Source organism: Oxyura jamaicensis, chromosome 2, assembly GCF_011077185.1.
Source record: "Oxyura jamaicensis isolate SHBP4307 breed ruddy duck chromosome 2, BPBGC_Ojam_1.0, whole genome shotgun sequence".
Lineage (NCBI taxonomy): Eukaryota > Metazoa > Chordata > Aves > Anseriformes > Anatidae > Oxyura > Oxyura jamaicensis.
The window spans coordinates 133,984,621-134,005,092 of record NC_048894.1 but is presented as its reverse complement, the minus strand read 5'-3'; the positions used below and the strand labels follow the sequence as shown (position 1 = coordinate 134,005,092).

The 20,472-nt window shown below is 38.2% G+C and overlaps 1 protein-coding gene across 2 annotated transcripts in view; it reads left to right on the top strand.

Moving 5' to 3' along the window:
- TRIQK (triple QxxK/R motif containing) overlaps positions 1–20,472 on the top strand; it is a 62,587-nt gene that overhangs the window by 29,639 nt on the left and 12,476 nt on the right. For both annotated transcript variants that reach the window (XM_035317833.1, XM_035317832.1), the window contains exon 3: positions 18,351–18,436. In XM_035317833.1, the coding sequence (XP_035173724.1) occupies positions 18,351–18,436 (86 nt within the window). The remainder of the gene's footprint in view (positions 1–18,350; positions 18,437–20,472) is intronic.

The window sequence follows — 20,472 nt, the reverse complement described above, 5'->3', positions numbered from 1 at the left end:
TACCCTGGTGGAGGTTTGGGACAGGTATTGAACTGAGCAAAGTTATTTCAGAAGGTCTTCCTTTTAACCAGGAGCAAAATCCAATCCATAAGTGTGAAGATAAAACATGAACAACACTTAAGACACTGAAAGGGCTTCTGTTACTTTAGGATTTTATTGTCTCTTGTCAAAATAGTATCAAAGAACTGTGCACATTGCTAACTTGGTAACAATTCTGGAAAAGTTGCTCTATAAAGGAGGCTAAACACTGGTAGAGGTTGCCTAGAGAAGTGGAATTTCCATCTCTGGAGATTCTTTGGCACATAGGAAGACCCAATCCACATGATCTAGCTTTGAGGTTCGCCTGGCTTTGAACAGTGGGCTGCAGCAGGTAGCTCCAGAGGTTGCTTCCAGCCTGAATTATTCTGACCTTTGCTCTGATTATTTGCTTCTGAAATGCATTCATTGTGTATTTACTTAGAATGGTACTGGCATAATGTTATAACACAGAAAAGGTCCTCAGGGCTGCTCACTACCCTCCTTTGCCTGGGCAGATGGAGAAACAGAAAACTAAAGATGTAGCCTTGTCAGACATTGCTATGTGAGAATATCAGGGTGGGTTGCGTCAACATCTCAAGGCATGGCTTATATCTTTACTTTGATGACCAGCTTTCTAGCAGTGCTGTGAATTCATCAGCCAGAAATAGGGTAGGGTAGGATAGGAGAGGATAGGAGCCTTTGTTTCCAATGATCACCCAAAATATAGTCATGAAACAGTGTGTTTTATCATTGTGTGTATTGAATGTAGAGATAAGAAATATTAAAGCTATTGGATAAGGTGACGGTGCATATGAAGTACTGATTACTGTTTTTCTCATCAGTGAAATGAAAGAGAGATGCTGAAAGAACTATTACAATTACCAAGAAAATAAAAACAATTTTAAAGTTAACTTTTTTTGGCCCAGCCAAACACAAGCTAAGACAAACTTGTTTGCTCTTAGTGAATGTTTTAGGAGTGAACATTAGGGAAAGACAGCAGTACATATGCACCCAGTCTGTAACTGAATTTAAATTGTCCATAAAGAGACACAGCTGGAAAACAGACGGTGATTTCTTACCAATGGGAGACTGAGGTTCTTGAGTGATGTCCTTCCTGTAGTTTAGAGAAGAGAGCTCTAGATTGCTTTCCAACTGATCATTTCCTATGATCAGTTTTGAACTAAGCTGAATGATATGGGTACCTTCACTAACAGAATACTGGATTTCAGTAGTTCACAAAGTCCTTTCTAGTCATATGTTCCATATGGACAAAGTTTCACTGTGAAGTGGAGCAGCTTTCCAAGATATTTATAGCTAGAAAATGCATTTGGAAGGATTACCATAACTTTCTGCCTGTAGTTTCACTTGCGGAAAAATTAATACTGGGTGTTTTCACCAAAATCAAAATTTAAGGAGAACTGAAAAGATCATATTGAATTTCACACTCTTTTTTCTTCTTGTTGAAGTGAAGATGAAATTCATACTGAAAGTCTGAGATGGAAGGAGAGAGATATGAGAAAAGGGGTACATGTCTGTGGTCGTGTTACATTTTGTTTTTTAATGCTTGTCCTCTCAGTGTAATATGGTAAAATTTTCAAAGCATTTCCATAACATCATCTCTCTTATTTTTTGTTTGTTTGTTTTTGTTTGGTGGCTGGTGTTTTGTTTTGATAAGCTGATAGGTACATTTGATGTTGCTGCTCTTTTTATACTTTATTTTAGAGAAGGACAGTACTGAGAGAGAGACAGAGTCTATTAGTAATTACAGTATACAATTTATTTGGGAATCCCAAGATATGTCTTTGATGAGACTTTTCTGTTATCCCTTGGCCCTAACTGTTGTGGGATGTCCTGCTGGCAGGAATAGGATGTGACTCAGGCCTTCTCATCATAAAAAATGTCAGTGGGAAACAAACAAACAAAAAACGTTCATACCAAATACTTCTAGCAAATACCTCATCTCCAAGGGGACAGAGAAGAGAAGCACACAGGATTTGTAGGTTTTTAAGGAACCCGGGAACATATTTTGTTCAGTAAGTAAACAGGAAGAGCTTGGATAGAGTTTATACCAGGTGCCAAAGGAATAAGGGCGTGGTAATATGGATGGTCTCCACTGCATACATCACTGACTAAAGTGCTTTTTTTAATGTAGAGTTCTCTTTCAGAAGTAAATCCATCTATTTATGTATTGAACAGTATATGCAAAATCAGTTGTTTCCCAAGAACAATTTTAATTTAGCTTAGCATATTTTAAATTAAATTCATGTGGGTGTGCAGCACTAAACATTGCTGAAATCTTTAGCATAAAAATGTTGCGATCATGGAACTGGACACTATGATGGGGGGCACTGCAAGAGCTTGATTCCCAGTTTATTTTGCAGTAGGTGGCTGCATTGACTGAAGTGGGTTATAGTTAGGGAAATCCCTGGACTAGACAGTAATCAAGGTACATGTATTTATTTGAACTGTTGGTCACTAGCATATTAGCTAGGGTTGCTATTCGATGGTGGTGAGGTATGCTGGCCTCGGAAGAATGAGATAAGGCCATTGCTATATGTTTAACCTTGTAAAATCTTTACACTTTTACTACAAAAAAGAAGGAAGACTAATCTAGGACTTGAAAGTCTTGTCCAAGGTCATACACAAAACGTGGTCAAGAGAGGAAAAGAGATTCTAGTCCTTGTCTATTATCCTCACGAAAAATGCATTTGTTATCTTCCTCTGGTCCCTTGTCTCACTTGTTACATACCATGCTACTTGATCAATTAATCTCATCATCCTTATTTACTTCTCTACAGAGAGAGGAAGGGGCTTCTGAACAGCATCCGTTATTGTAAAATGGAGTTCTGTGTTCAGCTGTAGATTAGGAACAGACAACTTTATGTTAATTCTTTGACTTTTCAGTGCCTGCCTTCATACCTGTTAGTATCTGTATCTGCATTAAAAATACAGGTAGGTGGGTATCTCGGGAATTTTCATGTGTTATTTTTTGGGGGGAGGGACCAGTAGAAAATAAAGCACTGCCACACCGAATGAACTCTCAGTGAGTTCTTTTGCCACACTCTGTAGCCCATTTATCATAAGAAAAAAAAATACAGATTAGAACATGAACCTAAAATTAACATTGTATTTCTGATGCTCCTTTGGATTTTGCACCAAAAGAACTACAAAGCTACTCGATGGTGTACTGGGTCTGGCTGGGATGTGAACTTTCCCTGCAGCAGCCCACACAGTGCTGCGCTCTGCACTTGTAGCTAGGACAGAACTGGTATCACACCGGTGTTGTGTCTGCTGCTGAGCAGTGCTGGCACAGCATCAGGACGCTCTCTGACCCTCCTAGGGGGTGGGCCAAAAAGTGAGAAAGAAACATCACCAGGGCAGCTGACCTGAACCAACCAAAGGGATATTCCATACCATGTCACACTCAGCAATAAAAGGTGGAAAAAGGAAGAAGAGGGGAGGGGTGGGCTCTCGTTGTGAAAACATCTATCCTCCTCCCAAACACCGGCTATGTGTGTTGAGGCCCTGCTTCAAGGACGTGGTCAAGCATTGCTCATTTGTGGGAAGTAGAGAGTAATTTCTTTCCTCTGCACTTCCACATCGCCTTTACTTGTTTTGTTTTGTTATTCCCTTTCCCCTTTCCCTCTTCCTCTTTCCCTTTCTTCCTTTAGTTGAATTGTTTAATAATAATATTTCCTTAATAATATTTTTTCTCTTTAATTAAGTTATCCTGATCTCAACCCGTGAGTTGTTCTTTCCTTTACTTTTTCCCCCCCTCATCTGAGGAGGGGGAGTGAGAGAGCGGTTGTGGTGTTCAGCTGCCCAGCACGGTAAAACCACCACAGAGGGAAATCTTCATTTTATGCACCTTTCACACAAGTGTTAGTTGCACTAGTTTTGTTTTAATAATTTAGTGGTCCCTATTATGCATATACAAAAATCCCTTTGCTCAATTCTTAGAACTTGGCTTAATCAAATCCACAGGCTTTTCCTTGGATCTATGAAAAGCATATTTGTCATAAGGACTGCATTGTTACTGGAAGTGAAGTTGTGTCTCTTTTCTTCTGAGGAACTGAACTGTTCAAAAACAGGCCATAGGGAGGGTGTGTGGCTTTGTTTTTTTCTGTGTTTCTGTATCTATCTATCTGTGAAACAAGACATTCACAAAAGCAATTCACTCTGAGTGTGAGACAAACCTCTAGGTTGCGAGGGACTGAAAAATGATTGAAAAAGAAATGAATCAACTGTTTTTTCACTCTGCATGCTATGTATAATAAATGTGTCCGTGCTGGTATGTTTAAAGAATCAGTCAGAGAGAGGAATGTTAATAGAGAACTGTTCTGGTAGTTTACAAATAACCTCTTTCATCTGTCTTGAGCAATGCCTGTCCTTTCTGTTGGGAGCACCCTGCCACGGGAAGCGGTGGAGTCTCTGCTGGTGCTGCACATCAGGACTAACCTCCAGCAGTTGTACCTCACCTAGGATTGAATTGCTGGGCTGAACGTAACAGTGCCCAGGTGAAATTCTGCGTCTATATTGCCCATTAGTCCATACTTTGTGACGTTACATGAAGAGGTTTCTTCAGCAGAGAAAAAGAGAGGGGGGATGTTACTTAGGACCTTTGTGATCAGACCAATGTCAACAGTAAGAGTTTCTGAGGAAGCAGGCACAAGGTAAAAGTTTGTTTTCTGTTTAATTTAGAGTATTTGTGTATGCTTTTAATTCCAGAAACTGAAATTGCTTTGCACATGGGTTTATAAATATTTAACATGCATTTTTAATGAATAAGAAATTGACTTTAAGGGTCACTAGCAGATTCGGTTACTTTTTCAGGTACTTTTTAATTGTTTCTCATTATATTTGTAAATGTAATTTTAAAATATTAAAAAATAAATTAATATAGGCCAATAGAGAATCATCTCAGATAACACTCATGAGTGTTTTTCACTTCTATTACACCATTACACCAGGATCTTGGAGTTTTTGATGAGTAACAAAGTCTTATAAGGAAAAGAGATTTCCCAGGGTTATACAATAATTCCGTGGCAGATTGAGGAATAAAAAGCAGCTCCGTCTTCTATCTGCTCTAATAGAATAGTTTTCCAGACTCTAGGCTGTTTTCCTCAGCAGTCACTCCAGCTTTTATGTTTCCTACAAGAGGCAACATACTTAGAAGATCATCCTATGGAATTAAGTTTTGGAAAAAAAAACGTGCTGGGAGCAATCCTTTCTTCTTTGAGTAAACTGCCCTCATAGATGCCTTTCACTATTTAAATTGTTTATAATGAAGTCAGGTTCAAAATAAAACCATTACTGAAACAGACTGACTTGATTCATGAAAACATCAACAGAGGGCTGATTCTGGAGATAATGAAATAAAATCAAAAGGTCTCAAATAAACTCATTGCCATCGCTATGATGGCAATGTGATTGGAAAAATATGGTGTTTTAATTAATTAACAAATGTATGTGCCTAAAGAGGAGGTGTAAAGCCAAGCCTAGCTATTCTTGTTTCTATATTGGTGAGTGCAGTGTTTGTGAATGAGTATGAGACATTCTCCTGTAAGGCACCAAGTCCAGTCCTGAAGTCTGGAGTAAGGTGCTGTTATTTTACATGTCCTAATACACTGCACACACACATGGAGTTCTTCTTCCATGAGCCTTCACAAAGGGGAAAGAAAGATGCAATAGTAAGTCTGGAAAAGTAAAGATAAATGTAAGGGCCAGACAGGCTTCTCTATCATTTCTTTCTGTAGCAGCAAGCTTTAGTATCTTAATACAAACACAGATCTCATCACTGGCTATAGCCCAGTTTGGCTTTTGAAGGTAAAATTGTGCCTTCTGATGTGCCTTGAAGACATTATTACACCTTTAGTTCTGAGGTCCATAAGCCATTCCTCTGGGAGCTCATAAATATGCATTTTCTTTACATTATAAGTAAGCTGCTATTGCTGTCATTCACTTTTAGTTAAGACCTGTCAGGTGATGTTTCTGTTGAAGGGAAGAAGTTTAAATTATGGGTGAACTGAAGATATGTAGTTCTTAGGAGTGCTAAAATTCTGAGTGAGTTGGAGAGATTATTCCTCACAAGTAACTTTAGGATCTCAAGGGATAATGGTGATGTATACAAGAGATGTTCCCCTCTCCGCTAATTCCGTTAAAAGCCTCTGATTTCTGCATTGCTGGAGTGAGGCTCCAGAAACCTGCTTTTCCAACTTACATAATCACTTTCACAGTATCCTGTAACATCCACCTCTGCTAAGGCTGTCAGTGCATTGACTCCTGGAGTGACAGTGATATATAGGTCTGACAAAGCATCCTTTGCAACATGCTTCATTGAAGTGAGAACTGCAAATGCTGACAGTATTACTGCAAACCTTTTACTTAGGCAGAATTAATAAATTACAACTTGTATTTTGGGATGGTCTTGTAATATACAGCTGGTCCAGAATGATATGACTTACTAGTAAGGAATTACTGCATCTTGGCAGACAGCATCCAATTTATTTTCAATTCTGAGAAAAGCATTATCCATTGGATATGACAGTGGATCAGGAGTTAAGACGTTCAGGATCACAGTTGTGCCATTCTTCTGGTGCCTGACCTCATGCAAGTCTCTTCACGCAGATGTCTTCAGTTCCTTCCCCCACTCTGTCCCTTTGTAGATCAAATGTTGTCCTCGAGTGTTTTTCCTGGCTGTGAGTGTTCGTAGGGTGGCTCTCTCAGGTCTTGCAGCTTCTCCTCTCCTAGGTGAAATCCATGAATCTCATACTTGGACTAAATCTCTACATTTAGTCCTTTGCACACATGTTCTAGCTCCAATTCAGGTATGATTTAGTTCAGAGTTGGGAAGGTTTTCTTCAGTGAGTTGTGACCACTGGTGATGAATTACCAGCGCATCAATCTGAAGCAAAGGATGTTTTTAGTCTTGGTGGCAAAGACACAGGCAAATGTTAAAAAAAATGTTTTCATCAAGCAGGCATTAGAAGGAAGTCAGCCTAGCCTCTCCTTAGCTGCACTGTCTCCAAGTCTCTGTTTGGAGACACAACTCTGCCTGGCTCATAATGTGAGTTTATCAATGTTCTTTTTTTGCTGCAAGTCTTTTTTGATTTTCCTAAAATCAGATATAGGGTTTAATGACAGCTTATGTATTAATACTGGTCAAATTAATACTGGCAGGGGCATGGGTGAAGGGGTGTTTCCAGATCCGTGTGGTGCCACTGTTTCACTGTGATGCTCCCCAGGGACAGGATGCAATTGGTACGGTTGGACACATCAGGTAGTGAGGGGTTAACCATAGCAGAGGGGGAGAGAAGCTCTGCTGACCTCCTGAAGCACCACCGACCCTTTATCCAGAAGGTTTAATATTGCAGTGCGTGGTGATATTGCGGTGCTTATTCAGCAACCACTGTTGTGAGTGATTCAGTGATGTTGTCTGGCACCAGCATGATATACACCAGAGTAATTGGGGATAAATTTCGCATTACCGGTATTGAAAACATTTTTTTAGGCAGTGGTTGCTTTGGTCCATTCAAGTGCTCAGAGGTTAAACTTATTGCCAGAGACATTGTCTGGAAGAGTTTCTTTCTGGTTCAGAGTGTTGAACAGGTTTTCTTCAGTGGGGAAAGAGGAGAGGGGATGTTGGTTTTCTTCAGATCGTGGTCTTAGAGTCATTTGCATATGTGCTGCTTTTCTTTTTTTTTTTTTTTAAATCACTGGCAGGGGATCTTTAACTTCTCCTGTGACCTCAATCACTCATATTCTGTGTAAAGTCAAAAAATGTAACTTTATCTAAGAAAGTGGGATAAATTCCTGTCTCTGTAGTTTTGGGAGTGAGAAGAGCAGGGAAGATGTTTTGTGGAGCATCTGTTACATAGATATGTTTTATTATGGGCAGCTGAATTGGGTGACCTGGTCGTCAGTCTCCATATTTTCCTTTAACCTCTTTAAATACTCTCAGTGGACAACTGTTAGTAGTCATTTTCTGCCCTCCTGCATAAGAACGGGCTCACTCTTACTGGAGCTAACCTCGAGTAATTACACAGCCAACATCACAATAACAATCCAACAGATGGGACATATAATATTCATAAATGATCGAACGCAGCTCCCTCATCTTTCACACCCTTCAGGACAGGGACACACGGTGTCTTGTAGGAATCTGCAGCGCAACCAGGAGGTAAGTAGCAGCCAATGTGATTTGTCAATCCAATCTGATTTTCTTCTGTGACAGAATAGCAAATCTTAAGGATGGAGAAAAGGAAGAGGTGCCATATGCCTCGACGTTATCAAGGCATTTTGACAGTGTATTCTGATTAAAAAAATATATAATAAAAATAATAAAAAAAAACAGATGTGTGAATATGAAGCTACTGTAGGATAGGTACCAAATTGTTATGAAAACTCTACTTGGTGGATATTAAGGCTTAGTGTCTGTTTGTAGAAGTGTAATGAGGGGTTCATAGAGGTCTGTTCTGGACCCAGTATTTCAACTGTAAATAGGATGATGAATTTAGTTTGCAAATTCAGTGTGGGAGAAAGTAAAGAGATAGGAGTAAAAGATTACCGTATGCAGAAAGAGCCATGTAGACCATCATCCACTGATAATTACTTAAGTAAGCTTCATCTTCCTCTGGGGTGAGGACACAAACAAGGTAACTTCTAAGATCCCTTACAGACCTGTTTTCTGTGACTCGTAGTTCCTGTGTTTATGTTGACCATAGTTGTTGGAAGGTCCTCCAGATACTGTGAGTGTCAGTGACAATGATGATGACACTCCCTTTCTCTTGCATTTGCTACATAGCTTCTACTTGGTAGGTCTCCTCTTGTTCAGCTTTTTTACCTATTAGGTGAGGCTATGAGTGTACCTTTGAACAAAATATATTAAAGAAAGTTTGAGGCTGCAAAGACAGAGATTGCAAAGAACAAAGGAGCACTTGCAGACCTTGTGCAGCTCTGGAAGGATCATGCTGCATGCTGTGTCTGTCTTCCTAGAAAGCTTTGACCATAAGTCTGTAACTCTGTTTCCACTTACTACAGGGTATATCACATTTTCCTCTATTTGCAGCCAGCAAAATTAATAAAATTGGTGTAAGCCAAGTTGGAGCAGGGCTCAGCCTGTCTCAAAAACGCAGAAAGATTCTTTGTGTGCCATGTGGCCCTTACCATACATTGTGCAGCCTTTTTCACACCTCTGATCGTCAAAGAAACCATACGATAGTTTCCATTCTCTTCCCAAAATCTAATCAAATGTTTGATAAAAGCACGCTTGTACTCACGTTAATGTCGGTACTTGTTTTGCTTTCCTCAGTTTCAGAATTTGTACTAAAACATGGTTATTTATATGAAAGCGCACATGCTGGTAGTTGTTCCATAGCAAAGTAATAAAAATGTGCTCAAAGCTACATATGCAACATTAATGCATGTATATATTATGTAAGTGGAGAAGAAAAGAAGCGAAATGCTCACCCAGTGACCTGTTCTGAATTAATTATGTTAATTTATTTTTAAGAAAGGTATTTAATGTTTTCATAGTTGTCTGAGTGAAAAATGTTATTGAGATTGTTGGAGAGGTTAATTGGAGAGCTGTCATCATGGGCGTTCAAGATACTCCTTGCTACATGGAGCTATTACTTTTTAATGGCTTTCAGCACACACCTGTTGGGCTTAAGCAAAAGGTTTAAAAAGATTATTTAATTTTGAAATGTATGAAAAAAAGCCCATCAAACTGTCTAATAAACATCAATATTTTTATTGCTGTTCTTCATAACCTTTGTTATGGTCTTACAATTAATTGAAAATATTCCGCAGGTGTTGAAGATAATGAAATTTCATGACTGAATTAACTGATTTAAAGTATTTATTTTTTCTACATTATTGATAACCAGCTTTCTGAAATGTTTTTCTTAAATTTTTATGTATATTTTTGAAAGATTCCATAAAAAAGTATTTGAATTAGCACCTTTCTATACTTCTTAATTGCCTGTTACAGTCAGTCTATCCCTAGTTGAGATTTTAAATGTAAAGCATTTCATTAATGCTGCTTTTCATGGCAACTCAGAGCAAATTCTGAGGGATTTTCTAAGGCATTTTATTTCCAGTCAGAATATTATATTTAACAAATATTACCAGAATTGTGTTTTGGAACTGGAGAAAGATAGCAATAATTAAATGGGTATGTTTTGGTATATTTAAGGATGCTTTATATTTTGATTTTATTTTTTTTTAATCTTGCAGACAGCATACAAGGAACTTATTCATTTTAATGCATCCTTCTTGTTGGCTTAGAGCTGAAATATAGTTACTTGAAAATTAATTTACCCCTCATGAATGACTGGTTGGATTATCTTTGTAGCATTAAATGTCAACCCTGAGCTCAGAGCACATTGTGTCTACGGTAAAAAGTTGTCCCTGAGCACTTAATGTTGTGTTAAATGATGATGTGTCCTTTGCAAATGTATTATTAGTGTCAAGCTGTTCTGTCTCTCAAGATTGAAAAATGGTCAGTGATTTGAGCTGCCATTAAACCAGAATAAAAAAGAGAGGCTGTGGGGGGTTTTCATGCTTTTTCTGAGTACACACATATTCTTGAGTATGTGTAAGACATAACAAAGTGTTTCTGTTAACCTGAGACTCCAAAAACTCTGTAATCACAGCAATTAAAAACAAGAAAACCTCTTTTCTGTTTCTCTGGAAAAGAGTGGTACTTGAATAGTCTGTATGACATTGAGACCACAAAAAACTATAGTAAATACCTGAGGTCTTGGTCCTGTTTTCATGCATATGAACTAGAGTTCTGGCACCAGGTCTCAAAGGTAGATTATAAAACCCAAATACTGTTACTGATAAGTGATTTGCTGTCTGATTTTAACTGAGGTTAGGCCAGAATTTTCTTTGGAATTTTGTTTTTCTGAGGTTCCCAAACCAATAGCTATTTCCAAATTTAAAGTTGTAGAGTTACAGATGATGCATGTACATTTAAGACATAGATGTTATGATTATGATTAGAGTTTCACAGAGTTTCACTGGGTTCAAATTCTGTTACTCATTGAATGCACAGTGACTAGTTTAAGATCTCTGGAAAAGATTTAAGCATATACTTCTGTACACACATTTTGGATGATAGTTGAATTCATACCTCTGTGGATATGAAAGATTTTACAAAGCACTTAAGAAAACTTTTCCTATACTGGACACCTAACTTGCTGGCATTAATAAAGGTACTTAAAGAAAATATCTGCTCCTGAGTCAGTCCCTTTGCAGGAGTTTCAGGGCACAGAGGAAAAAAAATAAACTTTATTCCATCCCATTAAAAAATAAACTACTGTGAAATTATGGAATTGTTTAAAGTAGAAACTGACTTGAACTTCTGAGTCAGTTAACTTGCCTATTGAATTCACAGAATCATAGAACAGTTTGGGTTGGAAGATGAATTAATTCCAACACCCCTGCCATGGGTAGGGACACCTCCCACCAGACTAGGCTGCCCAAAGCCCCATCCAACCTGGCTATATTGAGCTTCTCGTCAATCACCACCCCCAGGTCCTTCTCTTCAACCCATTCTCCACCCAGCCTCTATTTGTTCTTGGGATTGCCCTGGCCCAGATGCAGGACTTTGCACTTGGTCTTGTTGAACCTCATGAGGTTCTCACAGGCCCACCTCTCAGTCCTGCCCAGGTCCCTCTGGATGGCATCCCTTCCCTCCAGCACCACAGAGCTTGGTGTCATCACCAAACTTGCTGAGGGTGCACTCAATTTCACTGTCAATGTCACCAACAAAGATGTTAAATAGTGCCGGTCCCAATACCGACCTCTGAGGAACACCACTTGTTACTGATCTATACCTGGACATTGAGCCATTGACCACAACTCTTTGAGTGTGACCATCCAGCCTATTTCTTACCCAACAAGTGGTCCATCTATCACATCCATGTCTCTCCAGTTTAGAGACAAGGATATTATGTGGGACACTGTCAAATGCTTTGCACAAGTCCAGGTGGATGATGTCAGTTGCTCTTCCCCTACCCACCCATGCTGTAGCCCTGTTGTTGAAGTCCACCAGATTTGTCAGGCACGATCTGCCCTTAGTGAAACCATGTTGGCAATTCCTTTGGTGCACATCAGTTACATTACTGATTCACAGAATTTCACAGAATGATTGAGGTTGGAAGGGACCTCTAGACATCATGTAGTCCAACCCCCTGCACAAGCAGGGCCAGCTAGTGCCGATTGCCCAGGACCATGTCAAGGTGACTTTTGAAGATTTCCAAGCAAAAAGACTCGGCAACCTTTCTGGGCAACCTGTGCCAGTGCTCTGTCACCCACACAGTAAAGAAGCGCTTCCTGATATTGAGATGGAGCCTCCTGTGTTCTAGTTTGTGCCTGTTGCCTCTAGTCCTGGCACTGGGCACCACTGTAAAAAGCCTGACTGCCCTCATTGCACCCTCCCTTCAGGGATTTATAGACAGTGATAAGATTCACCCTGAGCCTCCTCTTCTCTAGGCGGAGCAGTCCCGGCTCTCTAGGCTTCTTGTAGGAGAGCTGCTCCAGGCCCTTCATCATCTTTGTGGCCCTTTGTTACTTTGATACCCCTGTTGCAGTGGGGAAATTGAGAGGCTGCTCAAAGGCAGACTGTGGAAACCCTAAAAAGTCCAGAGGACCATTTTCTTCTGTCCTTGTTCAGTAGGATTTCACAGGAGGGTTCCTGGAACCTTCACTAATTCAAACCAGTAATAATAATGACAATGATTTCTGCTTAACTAGGTGAGCTGTCTCACACTTCCAGTTTGACAGTAAAGCTTACCCCCATCTATCTCTAGTCTCTAATTATCTATGTATACATTTTAGTCTGGGTGTCAGCATCAGTTACATTAATGTATTTTAATTAAACTACTACCAGTAACTACAATTTACACAGTAGCTGTAGTTTTGTTACGCTTTAAACAATACTTTAGCATATGAAATGTATTGCTACTATGTGGAAAAAAATCTCACTAATGTTTTGATTATGACTATAATACCAGCACAGAAAGATTCAGGACAGCAGTTTGTTGGTTGCTACAAATTATACTGAAAGTGTTGAAAGGAATTTTAAATCTGTAATGTTGATTAGCAAATTTTACTATCTGTCAGGTTTTTTGGCATGCTGTAAATAACTCATCTTCAAATAATTCGTCTGAGTAATTAAATTTAGATTGCACATTTCTCATTTCAAATATTTTGACTCTTATCTATTTGCTTTTCCATTGTGGCTTAATTGGTGTGGTCTATATAAACGGACAATAAATTTATATACCTTTGTTATAAAGATCAGTCAGTGAATAGAACTTGGTATTCATCCCAGACAGAATTATGATTGAATGTATTTGCAAGATTAAAGCACTGAATTTACTTTTTTCTAATTAAAGGCAATTAAAGATTTGCAGACACAAATAAAAGACAATGAATTGAGGAATAAGTGTAGGAGCAAGTCCATTTGCAGGTGAAAAGAAGTGCCTTTGAAGCAGAACCAGCTGTATTTTCATTGAAAGAATAACAGTTTAGGAAGCTTTTCTGCATGTGCTCGCTTGATAGCATAATGTACTCATAAGCAGCTTACGCAGTACAGTATTCAGAAAATAGCAGTGCATTAATTTTTAAAGTAGCAAATGCAGGCAAAGAGCAGTGCTGCCACATGATGATAATGAAGGTGGATATTGTAAAGTCTACTGAGAGAAAAGAAAGCAGGGAGCTCCTGAAATGTGAACATTTATAAAACAATAACTAGATATTCATATGATAATAAGCTTGGACAGCAGTATCAACAAAGGCCAAAGATGCAGTCCTGTTTCTGCTTAAGCCTGATGAATTGAAAAGCAGAGAGGCAGTCTTTAGTCAGTTATTCAATTCCGGTAATGAGCTATTGTTGGAATGAAAGAGTAAACATCTAGAAGGATCGGGAATCTATTTTTTTAAAAGAAGTTATTATATAGGTTCAGGTTGTAAGGTAAATGGCAGCATCTTTAATCAAAATCTTAGGTGTAGTCAGTTTTCTTAACATGTAGTGCTCAGCATGTTGCATTCTCAGAGTATTTCCTCAGAGTAGAAAAAAGAGGGTCACTCAGAACTTAATGACCTTATCTAGCTCATAAATGTTACTTAGATTCAGTTTTGCATTAATTGTAGTGTCGTTGGATGTTTAGTTAATGAGAATACTGAATATACCAGAATATACCAATACTGAATATACCAGAACGGGTAGTCTCAAATCTGTTATTAAAATTATTGAATAGGTGATATTTGGGATCTTGTTCTCTAGTGTGAATAGAGAAAAATCACAAAATTTCTTGTGAAATCCATAGCATTTTAATCCCAGTTACATGAGGAGAAACAACTTTATGCTGCATATTGTATGAACACCTAACATTTGCTCTGAGGGAAACACTTCGGCATTTTTTCACAATACAGCTGTGTTTAGTAGCTGAAAAACTCTCCCCATCTTTCACTGTTATCTTTATGCTTTTCTAATTCTCCAGCTAATAGAAGAGTACATTTCCGCTCCTGGAAAGTTTCAAAGCAGGATTTCTAAATGGGCACAACTCAGTTCAGCTGCTACTGAGGTCCTTTTGCCTAAGGAGCAGGAAAAAAAATGGGCAGACAAGGACAGGTGGGATAAAGAGTGAGCACTGGAGAGCTTCCGAAGACAACTTCAAGCCCTGAAATGGAAAGGTGGATGTTCCATGCAGCTGCTTTTGGGAGGGACTGGCAAGGTGCAAGAGAAGCAGGGAGGAGATGGCTGTAGTCAGTAAGAAAAATTTCCTTATCATGGACTAGTTCTCTGGCCTTAAAAATTGGAAGAAAGTGACTTCAGAAAAGTTGTAAAGAAAGAAGTGGTGAGTTTGTAAAAAAAAAAAAAAAGGAGGTAGTTTTTTTTTTAAACAAACAAACAAACAAAAAGAAAAAAAAAAAACAAGGAAAGTCAGCACTGGAGTTTGAGAGAAGAAATGAAGAATTGATAAGAATGATAATGTGAAGAAGTAAAAGAGCAAAGGATTTTGCTTAGGTAATACAGAAAATAGGATTTGTTCTGGAAATTTTCCAAATCTATGTTTTTGGCTTCTTTTCTGGCCTTCCTATGTTCCCACAGGAAAACTCCCTGTCTGTTTGAATAGACATTGGGTAGAGCAGACAAATGAGGCTTTGTCTTGATGAGTCCATCTTAACTGTCTTTGACGGTCACTTCCTGGGAAGAAGAAACAGCTTTAGCTGATGACCCTGACAGATAAATGTACAAGAAAGTTTGCAGGATGAGGTAGATAAAACTAGAATAAATTGGGAGTGTGATTCTATGTATTCCAACTGGTTGAAATTGCAGACTCAGAAGAACATAGGGAGCTATTCTTATTTATTTCTGCTTGTTTTCCAGGTGGCAATGATCAGTGTTCACGTGGTAGGGGCTTTGCATTTCATAGTTCTTTATAGTCCTGTAATGCAGATGTCTTTCCCAAGGCCTCAGAAAGTTCAGAAGTTTTAAGAGTCTTTTAGTACAATAGCTAAATCTGGTTTTCATTACAAAGGACTTCACAGATGCCCTTTTTAAACTTTTGCACTTCGCGGACTCAGACTATTTCCCTACCATATATATATATATTTTCCTTTGGCTTTCACGTTTAGCAAGGAGAGTGGTAAATTAATGACAGGTGCATAGATTTGGAGAACTACCAGCTCTAGAGTCATTATTAAAATAGCCTATTTGTTTTATAGGGGGGTTAGTTGTTCATATCAGATTTAATATAAATCTGGACATATTCTCTGGATAAGCTGAAACCAGTCTTAGCCATACTGACAGTACTGGAATAAACAGTACCAGAATGCTTGAAACTGAGGGAAGGTACACCAATAATCTTTCCCTTTTCTAGGAATAGACTGTGTCATATTTACCCTTGCTCTAGTCATCTTCACAGTTGGTCCTTGGAGAGGAGGAGGGAGAATGGGCAATGTGAGGAAGAGGAGGTGGGGATCAGTATCTAACTTTTTTTCTCATTCCTAATGGGCCTTACAAAGCTTTCTAGTTTTTGTTATCTAACTCTGTTGCATCACAGGAAGGGAAACCTCTGTCTGTCCTGCTTTATTTACCCCAGATGGGAGAACAGCAAATCTAAATTATGAGAACTGAAATTGAACCTAGTCCTTGTCAGTTTTATACTTCTAAACGAAAGTATTTGTTGTGCTTAAAACATATCAGATGGATAAATTTCTATAGTTTGTTCAGGAGTAAGTAAGAACAGCTGCATCACTTTATTGAAAGTTGGCTCCAAACAAACAAACAAAAAAATTCAAGACTGGGGTATACCTATGCCAAATTTCACCCTGGAGTGAATTTTTATGAGTTATAAACTCCTGCCATTTATAATGGAAATTCTGACAGCTCTTTAACTATTTAATTGCAAAGGTATGACTGCAGTACTTTAGAAGGAAGAAACGCATGGTCTTTCAGGCTGGTTTCATCTCATGACATGGCCATTTGGGTTGTTCCTACAATTCTTTCCGTAACTGTTCAGAATATTACAGCACTCCGCTCTCTGTTGCATCCTGTTTCCAGATATCATTGACTTCTGAAGAATAATGCTGCAGTCATCCTGTCCTGTAAATGTGATATGTTGACTGGATGAATATGTTGGAACATCAGACATAAATAGTCATGTTGTCATCTTCACTCCATCTTCTAAGAAGGCTCTTTGGATATATCCTTTTTTCACTTGGTTTCGGTTATTTTTCCTTTTGTCACTGAGTATTTTCAAAGTTATTTCAGTTCTTTTATGAATAATACCTGACCAGAGGATAATACAGAGACCTTCACAATATATAATCCCCAGGGCTGAGGAGAGATTATACCATGAGAGCAAATTTATAATGTGAGTTCAGCATCCACAATATTCTACACAGAGAGGAGCTCTGCATTGAATATGAGCAGAGAGATGAAACAGAAAAGGTGGACAAAGGTAGAAGTGTGTTTCCATGAATTCAGGGTATCGCTGGAGAAGATCTTTCTTTTCCAATTCATGTTTCAGAATTTCTCCACTGCGCTGTAATATCCCAATTTTGAAGATGACAATGAAATGAGAAGATTGCACTATTGATTGTGATCATAAGGCCCCATCTGGTAGATTAAATGGGAGTGTTGCATGCACAAAACTACTGAGCACTCTTTTAGAGGAAAGGTTAAGTTATCTGAATGTAACAACAATGAAACCTAGATGTAAAACTAGTGGTAAAAAAGAAAAATAATGAAAGATTTCTGCTTTAAACATTGCAGCTCAGCTTTGTAAATAGGCAAAAACGACAAAATGCATGCATGCATGGGGCAGGTGGGGGGTGGAGGAAAGGACTTTTTTGAAAAGACAAAGCGGTTTCACTGAGATTCTTCCCCTCTGAGCATTTTCTTTGAGGATTCTTCTTCTCCTCCTTTGCTGACTGTATCAGTACCTTGACTTCCGTGGACTTATAGAGGCTATTGTTAATGCATACAGTACAACAGTAGTGGGGCCTTTAAGTAGGAAAAATGTACCTGAGAGATATCAAGTATTTTATGCTTTATTATTAAGTTGAGGTAAAAGATTTATGACATTTCTAAGTACTTTCATGTCTTCCTCTGAACTCGGTTCATATAGACTCACAGTAATGAAACACTTGGCTGCACTGTTTGGTGACTGCAAGAGGTAGTCCCCATATTTTTTTTTTAAGTTCATCTAAGACACTTCCAGAGGATTCTGTGTAACGTGTTTCTATAAGCAGATGGTGTGAAGCAGTGGTTTTATTAATGCTTACTTGGACTGACCTGCATGTCTCCGAGTTCTGCTACTCACGAATAATGTTCCCGTTCAGAATAATGAAACATTTACACTCACCAGAATGTCACGTATTACACATTTATAAGTGCATTAGAGATGACTAACCAACAAAAATGGTAATGAAAATTTTGTTTTGATTGAAAAGTGAAGGAAAAAAACGTCATCCATCTTTAATCTACTTATTTGTTGTCAGATGCTTATAGAACAATTTAGTAAACATTGTACTAGTGGGTGGCTGTCAGTATGTGTATTTGGATGTCTCTCCAGAGTAATAAAGTTCTGCACTGATTTATCAACTCTTGCTTGTTGCTATCATCACCTGTGCTGAGGACCATTGTTACACTCGTTGGGCCCCTGGCAAATAAAGCAGCTTCTGTTTAACGTGCTGAACTGGGGGGATGTTTTCAAAATGTTAGATCTGACTTTCAAACTGAAATAATTGCTGACATTCTTCTTTTTTTTTTTTTTTCCATCATTTTCAATAAATGTGTTTTTCTGCTCTAGGAAAACAAGATTATAAGAAAACCAGGCCTATGTTAAGAGCAACGAGATTAAAAGCAGAGGCCAAGAAAACTGCACTAGGCGTGAAGGTAGAGTTCTCTTTGATAGCTTATACCACCTTTGTGTATTTGTTGTTTCTTTTCCCCATAGATGTACTGTGTGAATATTGATTTCTGAGAGATATTGTTTATGACACTTCAAAATCTAAGTGGAATGCCAGAATCTAAAATATTTATGATGGATTGCTTTTACTTAACCCTAAGATAACTAGAATAGATGAAACGCTAAAGGATTTTAAGTAGTCCATGTTCTTGTTATGATGCATACTTTAATGTCAATAAAATATTGTATACTGAGAAAATTGATCTTTTCGGTGAGCCACTCTGTGCACAAAACAAATGCTTTAACGATTTTATATTGTTACAGAAGTGACAATACAAAAACATCTCCCTTCTTCTTCCTGTCCTATACCCATTTCTAAGAACTAGGCGTTCTAGAATAAGTTTCTTATGTCATTTAAAGACAGTGCTTCTTAAATACTGTAAATTCACAGCATTATTATCTCAGTCTACATTCTTGTGTACTGCCTCTGACTTGGAAAACAGTAGGCTTAACTAACAGCAAAACACTTGGAAAGGGACTGAAATATGTTTTGGTAATGTCCCTGTTCCAGGCTGGTATGAAGTATAATGATGGCTGGCTGATCATGGCTGTGAATATGAAGAAGGAAGGCAATCAGGACTATTATGTTCTATCCTGTGCCATCAGAATGGAGTTTGGCTGAATGTACATTGTTTATTTAGGTGGCATCCAGTATTTTTCCATCATACTTATTTTTGAATCAAAGTGATATACAATTAGCTTAGCAGGAAGGTTAAAAAATGTTGTGCTTTTATTTGTTTGTTTGTTTGTTTTGTTTTTAAAAGATCAGACACCTGAGTATTCTAGTGAAAGGAACTTTAGAAATGTTAAAAGGAGAACATTTTTTTGTTTCTGGCAGATGAGAAATCAATTTTTTCAAGTTATAGCTTATAGCAAATGCCAAGGTATTACTACCAAGCTGTAACAGCTGTTGAGCTGCCAGATGATGTATTTGGTTGTCTTCCAGAATTTGCTATTATAATCACGAAACAGTGCTTTCTTTTTGCTCCTGATTGCTGATCTCGATCAAGCATTACTGTGCGATGCAGTATGTTTTCACAACATAATCTCCTCAGTTAGTGCTGTGTGTCAGGTTTTAATGAGAAAAAGTAGATTGCCTTTTTTGTTTAAAGGATAGATTATTAACCTTTTGAGTTCGATGTTTTTTCCTTCCCTTCTTATTAAATTTTACTTTTTCTTTTCATTATACTTTCAATGACATGACCTTTTAAAAGTGATGTTCTACCTGGAGACTTTTGCTGTACAGCCTAGTTCTTTAGAAATGTACAAGTTTTACGTGTATCTCTTACAAGTGAGAAAAATATGTCCTTCAAACCATGTTTTGTTTCATTTTTATCTTGAGTAATTATTACTTTAAAATGATGGAGAATAGAAAAGCATATGTGTAATCACATGTATAATGAATACCAAATATTAGTGAATAAGGAGAACAGTTTATACTGTACAAATGTGTTCCTGAATATTTTTGAAGAATGCCAGCTTTGTTGCAGTTTGGAAAGACTTTTGCCATCAAAGTGCACACGTGCTCTCCAGGTCACAGGGTGTTCTGTGTCCTGGGGTTCTGCTAGTTGCAATGTCTTAGGTGTCTGAGGTTTGCAATTCTGCCTCTGCCTTTTATACAAACAAGCAAGCAAACAAAACAACAACAAAAACTTTAAAATATTGTCTTCTGGCTGTTACATTTCTTGCACACATGGGCTATAAAATCTGATCCTGATTGCCCCCAAACAGATCTCAGTCATTTCCCTTGCTTCCTAATTGCTGACAAAAGCTGGCAGAGCTTAAGCAAAAGGGAAGGGAAGGTGGACACTTCTCCCTACAGGGATGTGCTTGTGGGGCAAGGAAGGCAAGGCCTTTGTATACATCCTTCTCGCTGAGCTTATATAACCCACCAGGCTATGTACAATTCTGAAACTATTTAGAGGCTAAGTGCACATTAATTGTTTGTTTCCTAATATTCAGC